The sequence below is a fragment of the Calonectris borealis genome, chromosome 7 (genome assembly GCF_964195595.1).
Source record: "Calonectris borealis chromosome 7, bCalBor7.hap1.2, whole genome shotgun sequence".
Taxonomy (NCBI): Eukaryota; Metazoa; Chordata; class Aves; order Procellariiformes; family Procellariidae; genus Calonectris; species Calonectris borealis.
Genome location: NC_134318.1, coordinates 27,487,543 through 27,502,970, shown reverse-complemented (window position 1 = coordinate 27,502,970; position 15,428 = coordinate 27,487,543). Strand labels below are relative to the sequence as shown.

At 35.4% G+C, this 15,428-nt stretch overlaps 1 protein-coding gene across 1 annotated transcript in view; it reads left to right on the top strand.

The window, feature by feature from the left end:
• ADGRA1 (adhesion G protein-coupled receptor A1) overlaps positions 1-15,428 on the top strand; it is a 156,892-nt gene that overhangs the window by 88,890 nt on the left and 52,574 nt on the right. The window contains exons 7-8 of the mRNA XM_075154773.1: positions 11,305-11,512; positions 12,451-12,659. Coding sequence (XP_075010874.1) covers positions 11,305-11,512; positions 12,451-12,659 — 417 coding nt within the window. The remainder of the gene's footprint in view (positions 1-11,304; positions 11,513-12,450; positions 12,660-15,428) is intronic.

Below are 15,428 nucleotides of genomic sequence, written 5' to 3'. Positions count from 1 at the left end.
CAGGGGCAATGTCTCAGTAGTCATCAAGCAGCAATGTCAGCATTTCATTGCAGTCATCTTTATGAAAAGGCAGCACCAGAAAAACACTTAATACCTGGACTTCTGTACATTTTATGCAATGTAGAAGCTCACTTTGCCTCAGGAAAATTATATCAAAATAGTTTCTTAAAAATTCCTGAATTAATCTTTTTCAGTACATTCCCACTTATGTTACTAAATGAACTTTATATTTGTCTAGCTTAACTAAGTGTGAATACCACATCAGTGGAATTAAAAATCCTATTATCTAGTATGATTAAATAGTTGAAATATTCAGTCATTTTGAATGACTGTATTACCTAATGGTTGCATCACTGTGTACTCTTTCCTGATTTTGTCTGCGATGGAGTTAATTTTCTTTCTAGTAGGTGGTATGGTATTGTGTTTTGGATTTAAATATGTGAAGAATGTTGATAACACACTGATGTTTTAGTTGTTATTAAGTAGTGCTTGCACTACTCAAGGACTTTTCAGCTTCTCATGCCCTGCCAGGAGCACAAGAAGCTGGGAGGGAGCATAGCCAGCACAGCTGACCCAAACTGGCCAGGGTATTCCATACCATATGATGTCATGCTCAGTATATAAACTGGGGGAGGGGGCTGGGGAGCAGCGATCGCTGCTCAGGGACTGGCTGGGCATCGGTCTGCAGGTGGTGAGCAATTACATTGTGCATCACTTGCTTTGTATATTCTATTATTATTATTATTATTATTATTATTATTATTATTATTATTACTACTCCTACTACTATTTTACTTTATTTCAATTATTAAACTGTCTTTATTTCAACCCACGAGTTTTCTCACTTTTACCAATTCTCTCCCCTATCCCACCGGAGGGGGAGGAGTGAGTGAGCAGCTGTGTAGTGTTTAGTTGCTGGCTAGGGTTAAACCACAACAATTCGTATTCAATAAATGGATATACACAAATTATCTAAGACTTTAGAAGAATCATAAGATCCGTAATGGTATGTACTGCACTCTATTAAAATGCGTATGAATTTTGTTTAGTACAGAGTGGTTTCTCTTATGTGTATAAGCCATAATATCCTTTCTCCTTTTAATCAAATTTTGTTTGTTTAACTTTAGAAAAATCTTTGTTAAAACTTTATGTCTGAGTAGTGGGAAATATTCTCTTTGTTCCCATTTCTAATCATTTCTTATGTATGCTAATTACTAAGCTATGGACCATGCAGAAAGTAAGACTGTTGTGAGGCCTACATTAACACAATTCACCTAGTTTAAAAAATAAATTAAAAGTGGTCATGGCAAAAAAGCTCATGTATGCCAGTATACCGAAGCTAGAATTCACATGATTCCTTCTTCTAAACTGGTAATACTTATATATAATTGAATTCAGTGATCAATGAGCTATAAAAGGTATTTGGTTAGTTAGGTATTCTGTATAATTATGATGCCCTTCCTAAGATCCATGGTGATAGCTTTGTAATTATGTAGCTGAATGTTCCACCTAGACAGCTCATGAGATTATTTATTGTGACTCTATATTTAAAAATTCTAACAATTTAACATATGCCCATCCCATCCTCTGAGTGGATCTGCAACAATTAAAACCACAGTCTCATCAATGTAATAATAAAATCAAATACGCTTATCATCTTTCCAGAAAGTTCTCATATATTTAATGCCTGAAGATGAACTGAGCTTCTAAATAAAAAGGAAAAATACTCCTTCATCCCAGGCTGCTCAGAGGAAAATGTAGTATTTCTAGGAGCTAATGCATCCCTGAAGGCCCCAGTGAACCAAACTCCTAAGAGGGTGAATCTTCCTGTAGAGCGCACTGCCAGAAGCCATCCTTTTTAAAAATGAAGCTGCAGTGAGTCTCTATAAGTCCAGAGGAAAACAATGGAAAGTTACAGTGTGAATTTTGGGGTGTGTCAAAAATACTTTAAGACTTCAAGGTTCTTCCCCCAAAAAAACCCTTTCAATTCCAATTGAAAACTGATAAGCCATGCTTAAGAACTCTTGCATTCCCAGGAAGACCAATTTTATGCATTTGCTGGCATAACTTTTTGCATTATGGCAAGTCTATTGCGAACTCTGCTTGACTTGCAATAAGGAACCCTGAATTGAAGCAGTCATATAGCGCTGTCTGAAAAATCTAAAAAGATCCTTAAAATAAAAACTTAATCTAAATTAAATATAAAAACTAATAATTAACTTTATAACAAAATTGTGTTGTGTTTCTTATATAAAAGTCAATTGATATAATGATGTTCCCTCATTATTGATTTTTGTGGTGCTTTACAGTGTTTTTTCTGTTGTCAACATTTGGACAAAAGATACATTATCATAAAAGGTGAAAACTTGGGTAAAACTTGGAAATTTTAAAATGAGATTGCTGATGTGGAATTTTGGAATACACAGAAAGTATACTAAGAAATTATCAGCAGTAAATCATTTACAAATGTGCTTCTTAATCCTTGTTCTTACATTGTAGCTACTGGAGCAATAATGTTTGAGGTTGTCTGCAGATTCATTGTGTTTTCTGAGGCTTTTGCAGAATCACTTATTTCAACTGATACTCGAGTTGTTTCAAAGGCTTTCTTTGAAGTCACCACAATATCAGAGTTAAGTATTATGGCCCTACCTATAGGTGCAGCCTGTGGGGGGGGGGGGTGGGGGGGGAGGGGTTGCTAGCCGATCCAACAGTGTAAAGAAAGGATTTTGTCTTTTATTCAGAGCCACAAGGTTACCCACTAGTGCTACTACTGATGTTACCATAAATGAAGGATACCTTCATTTTATATTCCGTTTCAGGTAGAGTAAATCTGGGATTCTTTTTTAGGAATGGTAGTGTACTGATTAGGGTGATTCCATTTTTATGTGATTTTATATTAGAAATGTTCATCTGAGTATCAGTAGTTCACTGTTATCTGTGACGGGTATTGCTGTCTTGACCATCACACAGTATAGGAGACTGAGCTCTTGTAACTTAAGTACAAGGCCAAATAGTAGGAAAATAAGTAACAGAAATACGCCTATGTCTTCACCTTTTACTATTCTGTGTGAGATCTGTGTTTAATTGTTCTATTTTTAGACATTTATTTTAAGATTTCTAAAATAGATGTCTACATTAAATAAGTGGCTCAGTTTTCAAGTTTGCTGACTGTCTGCAGCTCTTACATGTGTGCAGAATTTTTTCTTGTTTCTCAAAAAAATGATAATATCATTTCCATGCTCAATGTTCTTTTACTGCAGGTGTGAGTCACTTGAATCTACTATGAGTATATAGTTTTTTAAACTCTTTTTCTTCTTAGTGAGATTTTTACGGTCTATTAACTGTGTACTGGGGATGTAAGTAGAAGTAAAAAGTTCAGGAATTCCTTTATTCAGAGAATTCATGAATTCTCAAAAGGAATTTTAGACACATCTTGTAAAACAGAAATAAACCAAAACGTTTCTAACTGCATTGTGTAATTCCATCACAAAGTTTTCAAATACTCTCTCAAAGGTAGGTAATTTTTTTGTGTGTGTCCATAATCATGAAAGCTATTGTCCTCTCTGTTATAAAGGCTAGGAAACATTTTCATACTTTTAAGTCTGCATTTTTTATCTTGACCAATGTCCTATTTGTCCTTGTGCTCATGCTAGCTATTTGCTCACATGATTCTTCTTCCTCCCTAGATGTTATTCCTCTGGTATTTTTAAAGACAGCAGGCACAACCTCTTCTTTCATTTTGTTAGGCTCACAAAGCTAAACATTTTTACTCTGCACTCGTGAAACAAATTATTCATTCTAATGGTGACCCTATTAACCATCCTCTACACCCATTCTATTCTGGACTGATTTTTCCAGTTGATCAAAATCATATAGCATATTTCTGATTAGGCCTTTAAAATCAGAGAGTTTCCCTGTCTAATGGAAATGTGTCATCTTGTATGTTCTGGACTGTATTTGTCCTTTTTTTATTGTTAAATCGTAGTGGCTCTGAGTCACCCTGTGATCAACCAGTGCTCTCAGGTCCTTTTCGTTGTCTGTTGCTTTCCAAAGTGGTCTGCTTCACCAGCTTATAATAGAAATTCTCATTATAAATCTGTAAAACATATGATTTTGAACATTATCTTAGGTGACATTCCTCTTTGTTTCAAGGTCATCAAATGAAAATTGGAAGTTCCCAAACTGATTTTCATAGAAACTTTCGATATATTCACTCCAGCCTGTCTTTCTCTTTCAAAGTAAATAATTGTATTATCAATTTTAACTTGTTCCTTAGTCACCTGACACTATTTCTTACTAATTCTCAATGTCTCAACTCAGCTAACAGTTTTCTGCGTAGCTCTCACTTTTTTACTGAAGACCAAAGAAATTAGGTGAATTGTATTGCCTTGCCTAGAAAAAGTTATCAAGAAGGACTATCGTGGAGGTCTGACATTACTTACCTTTGGTAAACCCACCCTGTATCCCTTTGTGTTATCATTTTCTTTGATTTTTTTTTTCTCTCTCCTTTTCCCTCACGATTTCAGAATAACAGGTCTGTTGTTGCTTCCACACATTTCCTTTTCTTAGAAAAAGAAGCTACATGCCAAACTTGGTTCACTCATTCACCCTAACTGTAGATCATTTTACAGAGCAGTCATCATTGCTCTATGACCAACTTGGTAGATTCCTAAAAAAAAAAATAAATTATAATTGTCCTTTGATTTCATGTGTCAGTTCTTTCAAAGATTTGTATGACAATATTCAGCTCTTATTGAATTTTACTTTGACATTTATGGCAATTTTTATATTCTTGTTTTCATTATTGATGCTGACATTGTCTCCATGTAAACGTCAACACTTTCATTGAGGTTAAATAAAAAATGTATTGCCTGATTTTTTTCTAGTTTGTTTTGTCTCTACCTGATTCTTTCTATATGGCAGCTCTGCTTCTTTCCGTGTCCTTTTTTTAATATAGATCTGAAGAACTTACTGCTGTATGTAAAATGTTTTTTGGCAATTATCACTGTATCCATCCATTTCTTGAAACTTAAAATACTATTTTGTTTCACTGATCAATGGGTTTTTTTTTTCCTTTTCATAGGCTTTCTGATTATACTTATTGTCCTTTTTGATCTGCTAATCCATTCTTGATCTTGTAAGTCCCGTTAACTTTTATCAATGAATTTCCTGAGTTTGCCAAGTTTTCAAATTTGAAATACAAAATCTTAATGTGGAGACTACATTTATTTTTTACCTTTATTAGAAAAGGGTTACTGACGATCAGGATTTTCAAGATTATTTTATATTACCAGCTTTTCTAAAATTTCCATGCTATTTGCTAAACCTAACATTTCTGTAGCATGACTCTAGAAAACCTTTATCATTAATTAGTGAGAACTTTAAATACACATTAAGATGGTTTTGTGCCTTTTCATACAATTTGCCTAAATTTCTTGTTGATACCACATTTTCACTATGCATTAAGACAGCATTTATGCCTGGCTAGAACAAAGATCTTGGACTCTATACTTAGATTTCCAGATAGTGAGATGGATATGGATTGCAGCATTACTATATAATGACTTTATCACATAATAATCCTAACATGCTTAGCAATTTCATCTCAATATCCAGGTGATTTTATGTTGCATTTTTGGAGGTACCTCTTCATTTCTCTCTAGGAATCTATATAATTTTTGCTTTTCAATTGCTAGTCATCCCTGAGCCTTTCCAGACTTGCGTTTAAACAGCAGTTTAAAAAGGGTAGTTAAACTGTGACAAATTAGGAGCAAGGTTATGTAGATAAGTTAACATTGCTAGGAATCTCCAACTTTCCTTGCTTCCATTTAAAAAAAAAAAAAATCAGTCCCATCTCTTTTAGGACCTGTCAAATTGTTTGTCATTGAATATGTGTCTTCTGTAACCATATTTCTTCAAACTGACATTGTTTCCATTCTTTTTACAGAACCTTTATTTGGCATTTTCCCAAATTCTAAATCTGGGGGTGTTTTTATTGATACTTTTCATACCAGAAAAGGAGATCAGTACTCACGTACAGTCTACATAAAGCCTCACAGCGCTGGGCCAAATGCCTGTCCTTATCTCATATGTGATGTGCTGAGATAATTCCAAAGGAGTGTTATTTAAATATCTACCAGGAGAGACAGCTGAAAAAACAATTTTGTACTTTTTTGTTATGTTAATTGCCAAGCCTTTAACATAAACTCCAAGCTGAAATCTTTGTTGCTTCTAAGGAGATGCTGTCTTGTTTGAGGGCCTAAATAAAATCTATTGTATATGAATGAATACTTTATTTACCTGATATTATTACGATGACCACACTGTTAACTCAGTCAGTACATAGTTAGTAATATAGGCTATTACCTGTAGAGCTTAGTTTCTACTTTTTTTTTACTGCTACTGTAACTTTATCTAGCTTCTGCCTATTTTGGCAACACCCTTGTATTTTTAATAATATAATACATGGCGTCTTGCATCTGAATCTATAAAACACCTCAACAGGTTCTTTAAAATTTGAAAGCAGTGGAGCTGCTTTTCCAGTTCTCTGCCAGGCATTCAGGTGATTTCATTTACTGCTTTTTTTTTTTTTTCCTCTGGTTTTCTTCTGACCTCTTGTTAAGGTGCTGTTCTTTAAGTTAAGGAAATTGGAGACTGGAAAAATACACTTCATGACTGTTCTGAGAACTCAAAATTGGAGGCTTTCCTATGAAATATATTTTATCTCAAACAGAAATACTGTGCTTGAACTCAAAATCAATCTAGTATCAAGGCATACGCAAGGAAGAGCTACTGAAAATAATTTGATTTATGTCAGTTCACAGTGGTTACCAGGTATCTTCCTTGATAATGATTGTCTGATAATGGGTATGGTGTCTCAATATTATGTTAAATTTTAGACAAGTAGAACAATATAACGGAGAAGCAATGTTGAAAATGGGAGCAGGTCTCTTTAAAGAATCATGAAAGTAGAAGGGGCAACATATCACAAAGGCACCTAAGGCAAGAGGCTGTCTTCCCTCAACACTTAAAAGCTCCTTGTAAATGCTAGCATTGATTATAAAGAATGGACTGCTGACCAGAATAAAATTGCCTGGGGAAAAACTTCACTTTAAATCTTTCATTTTCCCCTTAAAACGTTTTTAATAAGGGTCACACATGCATGAGCTGCAAAAATGTCAAGAGTCCATAGCTCTCAATATCCTGAGGACCATTTCCTCTTTAGAATTAGGTTTTGCATGCAAATTTAAAACTTTTGGGATCCAGTTGGATTTATTTGTGCTGTTTCTGTTCCTCAGATATTTTGAAAAATTCCACACACAAAAAAATTAGCTTTGAAAAAATGAAACTTCAAAAGTACTTACAAAACTGTACTTTCCAAATTATGATTCAGAGTGTTCAAAACAACCTTTTATTTGGCGTTTTTGGAAAGTTTCCTGGGTTCCAAGAAGTCTTGGAAGCCAGGAGTCCTAGGAGCCCTCCCAGAAAATCCTCAGAGCTGGTTTAGAGCTGATAAGCCCTGTCTTTCCCTGGCTGCAGGTCACACATCAGATTTTTTAATATCTGGACAGATGACATGGAAGATAACTAGAAGGTTTTGAAATTTGCATAATTTCTATCGTATTTATGCACAAATGGGTGGATGTTTGTGGATAGCTTTCATTTTAAAACACTGGCATTTTCCAGCAGAAAAATATTCCTTAGAAAAACCTACAGTATGTTCAGGATTTCCTTTTTCTAATGAACACTGGTCCAATCCAGTTAATAGGACTAAAAGTGAAGTGAAGTCATGAAGGGGTGATTGACATTCTGTTTTGAAAACACTCACAGAATGTCTAAATCCTAACTTAGTAAATTGCTGACACAGACTCTAAGCTTTTCCAGGGAAAATATGAGATGCCGGTGCTGACCTGTGTCATTGCAAAGCTGCAGCTCCCGTGCAGGACACTTGATGGTGGTTCTGTCTCTAGTGCTCTTTCTCCCCTCTTAAAGGTGGAGCAGCTTCCTGAGATGCTGCTACTAGCATACTCAGAAATGTCAGTTCTTATGTGATGTGGTGATATAGTGTCCAAATAAAATTTTTAAAAATGAGATTATTTATGTGGATTTTGAAACATCTGAAGCACAGTCATTCACTCAAAATTTGATGTTACTGTCATTGGTTTTAGAAATAATCTGTTCTCGTATTGTGTTTCATCTCTGGACTCTGGAGCACCTTACAGAGCAAAAGAAACATCATCATTTTTATTTCAACAAGTGAGAGAGAAACTGAGGCAAGAGTGGGGAGCTGCTTTATTCATCACCACATGTAAGATTAGCAGAATCCAAGACTGAGCCTCCAGTCAGGCTCCATCCATCCTCTACCACAAAAACAGGGATTGTCTGAGTGCTCAGATCATCCCTCTCCTGTGAATAATGACTAATACAATTGAAAAGAAGATTCTCACATATCTTAGATGTAAAAATTGTTCACAAATATTTATTCATATTTTTAAACAGCATTGTGAATGTGTGGGCACTCTCAATGTGTGCATTTTTTATTAATAGCCTCGCAGAGGAGCTTGTTGGCAGGCATGTTGCTGTAGCAGACAGTTTGATGTTTAATTCTGAGGAATTTCTACATAAATATTTGATGTGCAGTGAGTAGTTTGACTTCACGTGTACATTTGTCCAGTCAAGGAACAGCCCTGTCCCTTTGCCCTTTGCTCCACCAGACTGCCTCCACTCAAAAGAAATTGTTTGAAATAACACGTATATGTAGGGCAGTATTCACAATTAAATTGTATCCCATGAAGGGACTGTAGACATCATTTAGCGAAGATTATTAAATAGTTCATGTTATGGGTGTTCACATTCTTGGTACATTTTGAGGAGTCAAATAGGGAAAAACACTCTCCTGAAGTCTAACGAGGAAATAGTTTTCTGTAAATGTGTCTTTTTGTCACGTAAGTAATTTAATGTTGCTGCATGTGTCAGATTTGCTCAGTCAGCCTGAGGAGTGTGACCAGTCCACACTAAACCCTTGTAGGCTGTGTACAGCTTTTCTTCGCTGCGTTTGACTTTGGCCCTGTGAGGCAAAGCTGTAGTCTGTGGGTAAGACTTGGAGCACCGTGATCGGGTTCCTTTCTTTTATGCTACCTAGTGAAGGGTCTCTGTGTGGGCAGAGAGGGGGAGATAGTGAGGAGGTGAGGGGTGGACATCACCTTGGTCTTTCCCCAGCTGTGCGACCTGTCATCAGACCTGCACGCCCGCTCTCCATGCTTCAGATGTGTGCAGCCTCTTCTCTGCACCTCCCCAGTCTCACAGCCATGCTCTGTCTACACTATTACTTTTTCCCATTGGTATCAGTAAGTCCCAATGGAGAAGAAATTAAAGAACTACAATGAATTAGACAATTTCCCCTTAGCAAAAGTGCTATAAACCTGTTGTTTTCTCTGGCTTGTGTAGGACTGCTTTTGTCAAGTCATAGCATATTGTTGCTTATCCCAGTGCCTTTAGCTGTTGATTTCATTATCATGAGCTTATTCAGATACTTCTAGCTTTCTCTTTTTGTGCGTAATAAGTAATTAGTGTAATTTAATATGTCATTGTTGTTGCTTTTTCCAGCACAGAATAATAATAAAAATCCAATATAAATATAAAGTTAATCACACTGTAAATTCTCTTACCCTTCTGTACATCTCCAGATACTGTCCTCAACCGTGCTCTAGAGTTTGACGAATGACACTTCTAAAAATTTCTATACATACTTATTGATAGCAATTTTGTGACCAAAATGGTATCATCAGAGTTTCAGCATATACAGATACTTTGGGATATCAAAAAGTAAAATATGTCTTTTTCAGAAGCAGGAAATAAAGACAATTATGACATCTTTAGTGAATTAAGCAGTGGAAACAATCTAAGGACATTTAGTTCAGTTAATTCCAATTAAAGCCTTCATAGTAATTTTAAAATCTAATGTAGAAATGTCCTGTTGCTATTTGCTCTGTTTTTCTTGAGTATTTTTAATAAGTGACATCACCTAGATGGCATGCTTATTTAAAAAAGGAATTTTTGGCATTTTTATTGTTAAAATCGCAGAACATTTCCAAAATATACATGGTAATAAAGAGAAAATTGTACAGAAGCCTTTATCTGTTTATTTAGGCATCCCAATGACATCACATATTTATTGTGAGGTCACTAGATGCTTCTCATATTCTTTTTAGTTCGCTGATCTCTGTTGTACCTTTTATCTCTCACATGTATATTTCTCCCAGCACATAGACATATATTAATGTCATGTTTGTTTACACGAGTGTGAAGATTATTGTTTTACTTCTCAAAAAGGTAGCGCACATGTGCTATGAGGAAACTGTGTGCTAATCTATGTAAATTATGTGCACAGAAGCTATACTTTGCCCTTGGGGGAAATGCAAATTAGAACATTTTGTAGTTTGTTTGTTTTTAAATACATACACTTTTCACTTCAAGGCTCAGGACAGACTCCCTGTTTATTTTCCCATTGCTCATCATTTGTTTTTTCTTGTAAATATCTCAGCCTTTAATGATTAGTTCACTACTTTGGCAGGAAAAAAAAGCTTGATGAGTGAAGTCCTCAGAACATAATGTTTGGTGTATTTTATATCTCTGCTGTAAGAGCATTATCTGCTTGTAAACGGGTGTATAACACACTCACAACTCAAAGCCATTATAGTGATCTGACAGTCTTCATTCATTTTCTCCTAGTGCCGTCTTGGTTTCTTCTGTTACGTTAGTGCTTGTAATATTTTTTAAATCCTGCATTACTAAAACACAGAGTTAACTGATTTTCCTTATATGAAGCAAGAAAAACATATTCATAAAATGTATTGTTTATTGCACTTGCAGTTTTCTGCTGATGTAATTTTTTGTATTAATAAAATTATTTTTATACTCTTTAAGTACCCTTTCAGAGAAATGTTTTAATGCGAGTTGTCTGATTCTGTTTTAAGTGAAGGAGAAAACCTGGTAGAGGTTGTCTCTTTAAATCAGATCTGCAGTGTTGATGGACCCTCTAGCAGGCACGGTAAGAACCATTCTCACCTCTGCAGCAGGGAGCTTGACCATATAGACTCTCACATTCAATCAAAACGTTTTCCCTTTTAATATGCACTGTACCAATCCTATTCCCATGGTTACAGCTCGTGCTTCTTTGGTTGCTTCCAGTCTGTTGGAAAAGGAAGGCAGCATACATTTCTTGTACAGGAGTTTAAAACATCATGAAAGCAACCCTGTTGTGATTTGCATTTTAAATGTTTCTTTTTTTTTCTCATTGTACAGAATGCTGTAGCAGTAGCTTCAGTTCATTTGCCACAGTCTGTCTTCTCTCCGTCTTCAGCCTGGCAATCTGTTGATAACTCCACTTGCAAGCTACAGTTTATTGTCTTTCGGAATGGAAAACTCTTTCCTAGCACAGGAAACTCATCAAATCTTGCAGATGATGGGAAACGTAGGACGGTTGCCACACCAGCTGTTTTTGCTAAAATAGGTGAGGAGTTGTTATGCATTATTTCCTTTAATCTAAAAGCTATGGTATACTTGATTATGTAGAGAATAGAGGTGTAAAGTATACAGTGTGCTGAGAGGCTGGAAACAGTCTCTTTCTTTAGTACAGATGTTTGCAATTGTTCCTATCTGCATGATTTTATTCAATTTATCCTGCAAATAAAGAAATGTACTTGCTGCATGACTAGAATGCAAATTTTAGACTACTGTTTGTTGACAGTGTTGTTATAGATGCTTGTTTCTTAAAGCACGGTGCTATAGGAAAGAACCTTGTTTTACTCTTTACAATGAAAATTGCAATGTTAACGTCCTAGACACTGACAAAAATAAGGCTTTTGGAGTGGGAGTAGTGCCCTGTTGCATGTATCAATACTCACCAGTATACTTTCTGATACGATGGACATAAAACAGGTGTTGTTGAAGGCTTTTGTCTAAATGTGATATATTGTACGTGCTAGTGAGTCATTATTTTGATTAATTATTCACCCAGGCAATTTTACTAATTTTATTTGATACTGAATAGTACTCTCATTTCTATTAACATTTTTTAAATGTTTAAATGTGACTTTCAAAGTGCAGAATTGTCTCAGCTATTAATCATACCATGAAACTGAGCCGTTTCTGCAGTTACATGGGTAATAGTGTAACACTGGTCGTAACTGAAGAATCTGAAACAAAAAAAAATCTGCTTTGTGAAGGATGATTAGATCATTTGTACACATTATGGGACTGAAATGTTCAGATTTATTTATACTATTGCAAACTTTTCTGAATGTGAGCACTACCTTTGATTTTGACCATTAAGAGTATATGTCTATTGCTTTTTTCCCCATAGTTTAGTGTATCTGATCTCTTTACACAGCATTCATCAATAAAGGGTTTTCCACTCCATCTCTCTGATTCAGTTTGTTGCTTTTGCAGATGGGTGCAGTTTTGGAAACCTCACCAGCCCTCTTACTATAGGGTTGAGGCACTTTGCACGGGGTATAGATCCCATTGCAGCCTTCTGGGATTTTGACCTTCTAGATGGACATGGAGGCTGGTGGGGAGAAGGGTGCCACATAATTAGTTCTGCAGGCAATATTACCACCATTCAGAGTACACACTTCAGTAACTTTGCAGTGCTAATGGTAAGTATATGACTTAGCAAATATACCTATATTTCTCTCTCTCTTTTTTGCCGTACATATATGTTCTTTTTACATGCATCTGTATCATTCTTAGTCATAACTGACCTTCTGTTTTCTATAATGTTTAGTATAAGACAGTCTTAAAGAAAGTAAGTTATTTAACTGCTAGTAAGTGAATAAACCTGGTGGTCAGTTTTAATATCCAGAGACAGGCCTAATCACAAATGACATTAAATTCAGTCTTACAAATGAAAGTTCTATCAAGGAACGATTAGTATGTAATGGTTATAAATTATAGGACAGGGTTTAAAAATGTATACTCCTGTGTGCTTTTACATCAGAACATCTCAGAGGCTGGTCTGCTTTTGTTCCTGCCCTGCACTGTGTTGATCATACTAATTAGTTGCAGGCATACCGCAATGTTGAATCATTTAATAAATGGAGAGGAATAACATCTTCTGCTCTTTTAAGTAAGGACAGTGCCGTCCTTGTTGATCCTGTAGGAGTTTTAATTTGTATACCAACACTGATAGTCTTCTTACGAAATTGCTGTTCGTGAAGAAAAATATTTCTGTGCAGTGCTAACACACCAGCCTGCTTTGGTCTGTTTTCAGTCACACTTACAGTTCCCATTGCAGTTATTTAACTATCCTGCTTAACAGAAAGTTACCTTCACGAAAGCAAAAAGATTATGCATGCAATAATGACCTGTTATTATTCAGGGAATAAAGGAAAGCAAACAAAAAATGAGAGGCTTCTAACATATATAGGTGAGAAAATGTTTGCACCATTAAAAATATTTTTTATAAACCAGTTGTAAATAGATTAGCCAGATGTGTATTGTTAATACCAGATTGATCCTGAATGCTCGTGCATGATTGCACTCTAGATGCTGCTTGTGTACATTACAGAAATGTTTATAGTTGAGTAAATAATGTATTGTGTGTATGTGTAAGGGACAGCAAACATAGGCGACGGGAATTGCGAGGACGTGTGCAGAGAATACCAATCTGCTGCTGTCAGATGGAGCCCAGATGGCAGCCAATCATAGCACAAGGCTGTGGCACCCACAAGTTAAATGCGGATATTATCGTCCACTTCATAAAAACTGATTTCCCTCAGAGTTACTTGAACATTTTTTCACCCAGAATTCATTCCAGAATTGTTCAGAATTTAAGAGCTGTTCCTAATATTTGACGACATCAAATATACTCACTTTCTACAGCTTCTATGAGTTCCCTTTTTTCCCCCAGCCGCTTGTTTCCCCGAATGTGAAACATAATTTTGCTTTGAGGATGTTTTTCTAAATTCATTAATGAAAGCACCTGTTGACTTTGCAGGTGCCACACCCAAAATGGCTTCCTCCTCCTTCAACTGCTTGGGTTCAGCCTGTTCTTCTTAAACTTTCAATGTTAACTGTTCAATGTTAACTAATTGCTTGCAAACAACCAATTTCATGGTTTCATTTTGTTTGCAAAAATTGTATGCTGACATACGGGCTACAATTAATTTTTGGTTTGTAAAGCCGAATGCACATTTATCTCTGATAAAATGTAGCAGATTGGTTTTTCTACAACCGTAAAGGCAACTGAGGCACCTTTTACTGCAGCTTTTGCATCTGGTATGTAATTCTGTTTTAGCTCTTGTGTTTGTTTCGTTATGGTAATTCAACTTTGCTTTTTTCCTGTGTGCATCTTCCATTTTTATCTGTGCAAGACAAGAAAAGAGAATCTTATACTCACCCTTGCTTTGCAATTGATATGGTAGCAAACAACATGATATGTTCCTTAGCTTATGTTTCACAGTCACTTTTAAGAAAAAAGATGCCTGACCGTAAGTCATTTTAATGTGTATATATACACATACACACAAATATGTCTTCCAACAGCTGTCTTTCTAAACAGGTATTGGAAAACTTTTGCAGCTTTGTTATGTGCAATCATTTTCATTCAGGTGTTATTTCTTAATCAGTGTTTTGTGGCATAAAGTCAGGAATTTTTTTATTTAATAGAGACTACACTTTTCTGGGCAGTCCAATTCTCATAGCAGAAATGAAAAATATTTCATTGTTCTGCTTAGCTATTAATTTATAATATGAACAATATAAAGTGCCTAGTGTATCTTCTTAATTCACACCTGAGTGCCTAATATATTTTAAAATACTAAAAACTGACAGCAAATTCAAAAGAGCTAGCATATGGTATGTAGCCAATGAAATTAGTTACAATATCATGATACATGTTATTAATCTATAATTCTCTAATCTATTAAACCATAAAAATTCATAATTGATTATTATGTTTTGGGGTAATAGCAGAAAACTAAAGTAACATCTGTAAACTGAAGAGCAGCAATAAAGCAACAGTCATGAAGGTTTACATTACCATCGGAATAATGTATATCCTGCTGTGGAACAAGATGAAATAGAAGCCTCAGTTAATCCAGCTGTCCATTTTATAGCTAGTACAGCACATATTCTGATTTGCCATCTTTTTAAATAATAAGACAATGTTCCCTGAACTGCTTTTATAAAAGTTTTTTCTGCCTACGAACTGTAAAAGGGTTAAAATAAAGGTTTCATAGAGTCCTTTTTTAGAAAGTAATCAAGGATTTATCAACTATGATTGATAATTAATAAGCATGAGCATACTTCAAGTGAGAGAATTCATGTAGAGCCATTTCATTTCTCTCTGTGACAGTTGTTCAAGTGATGTCAATGAGAGAGAGAGTACAGTTTGGAGGTTGGGTTGGAAAGGAGGTACAACTCCT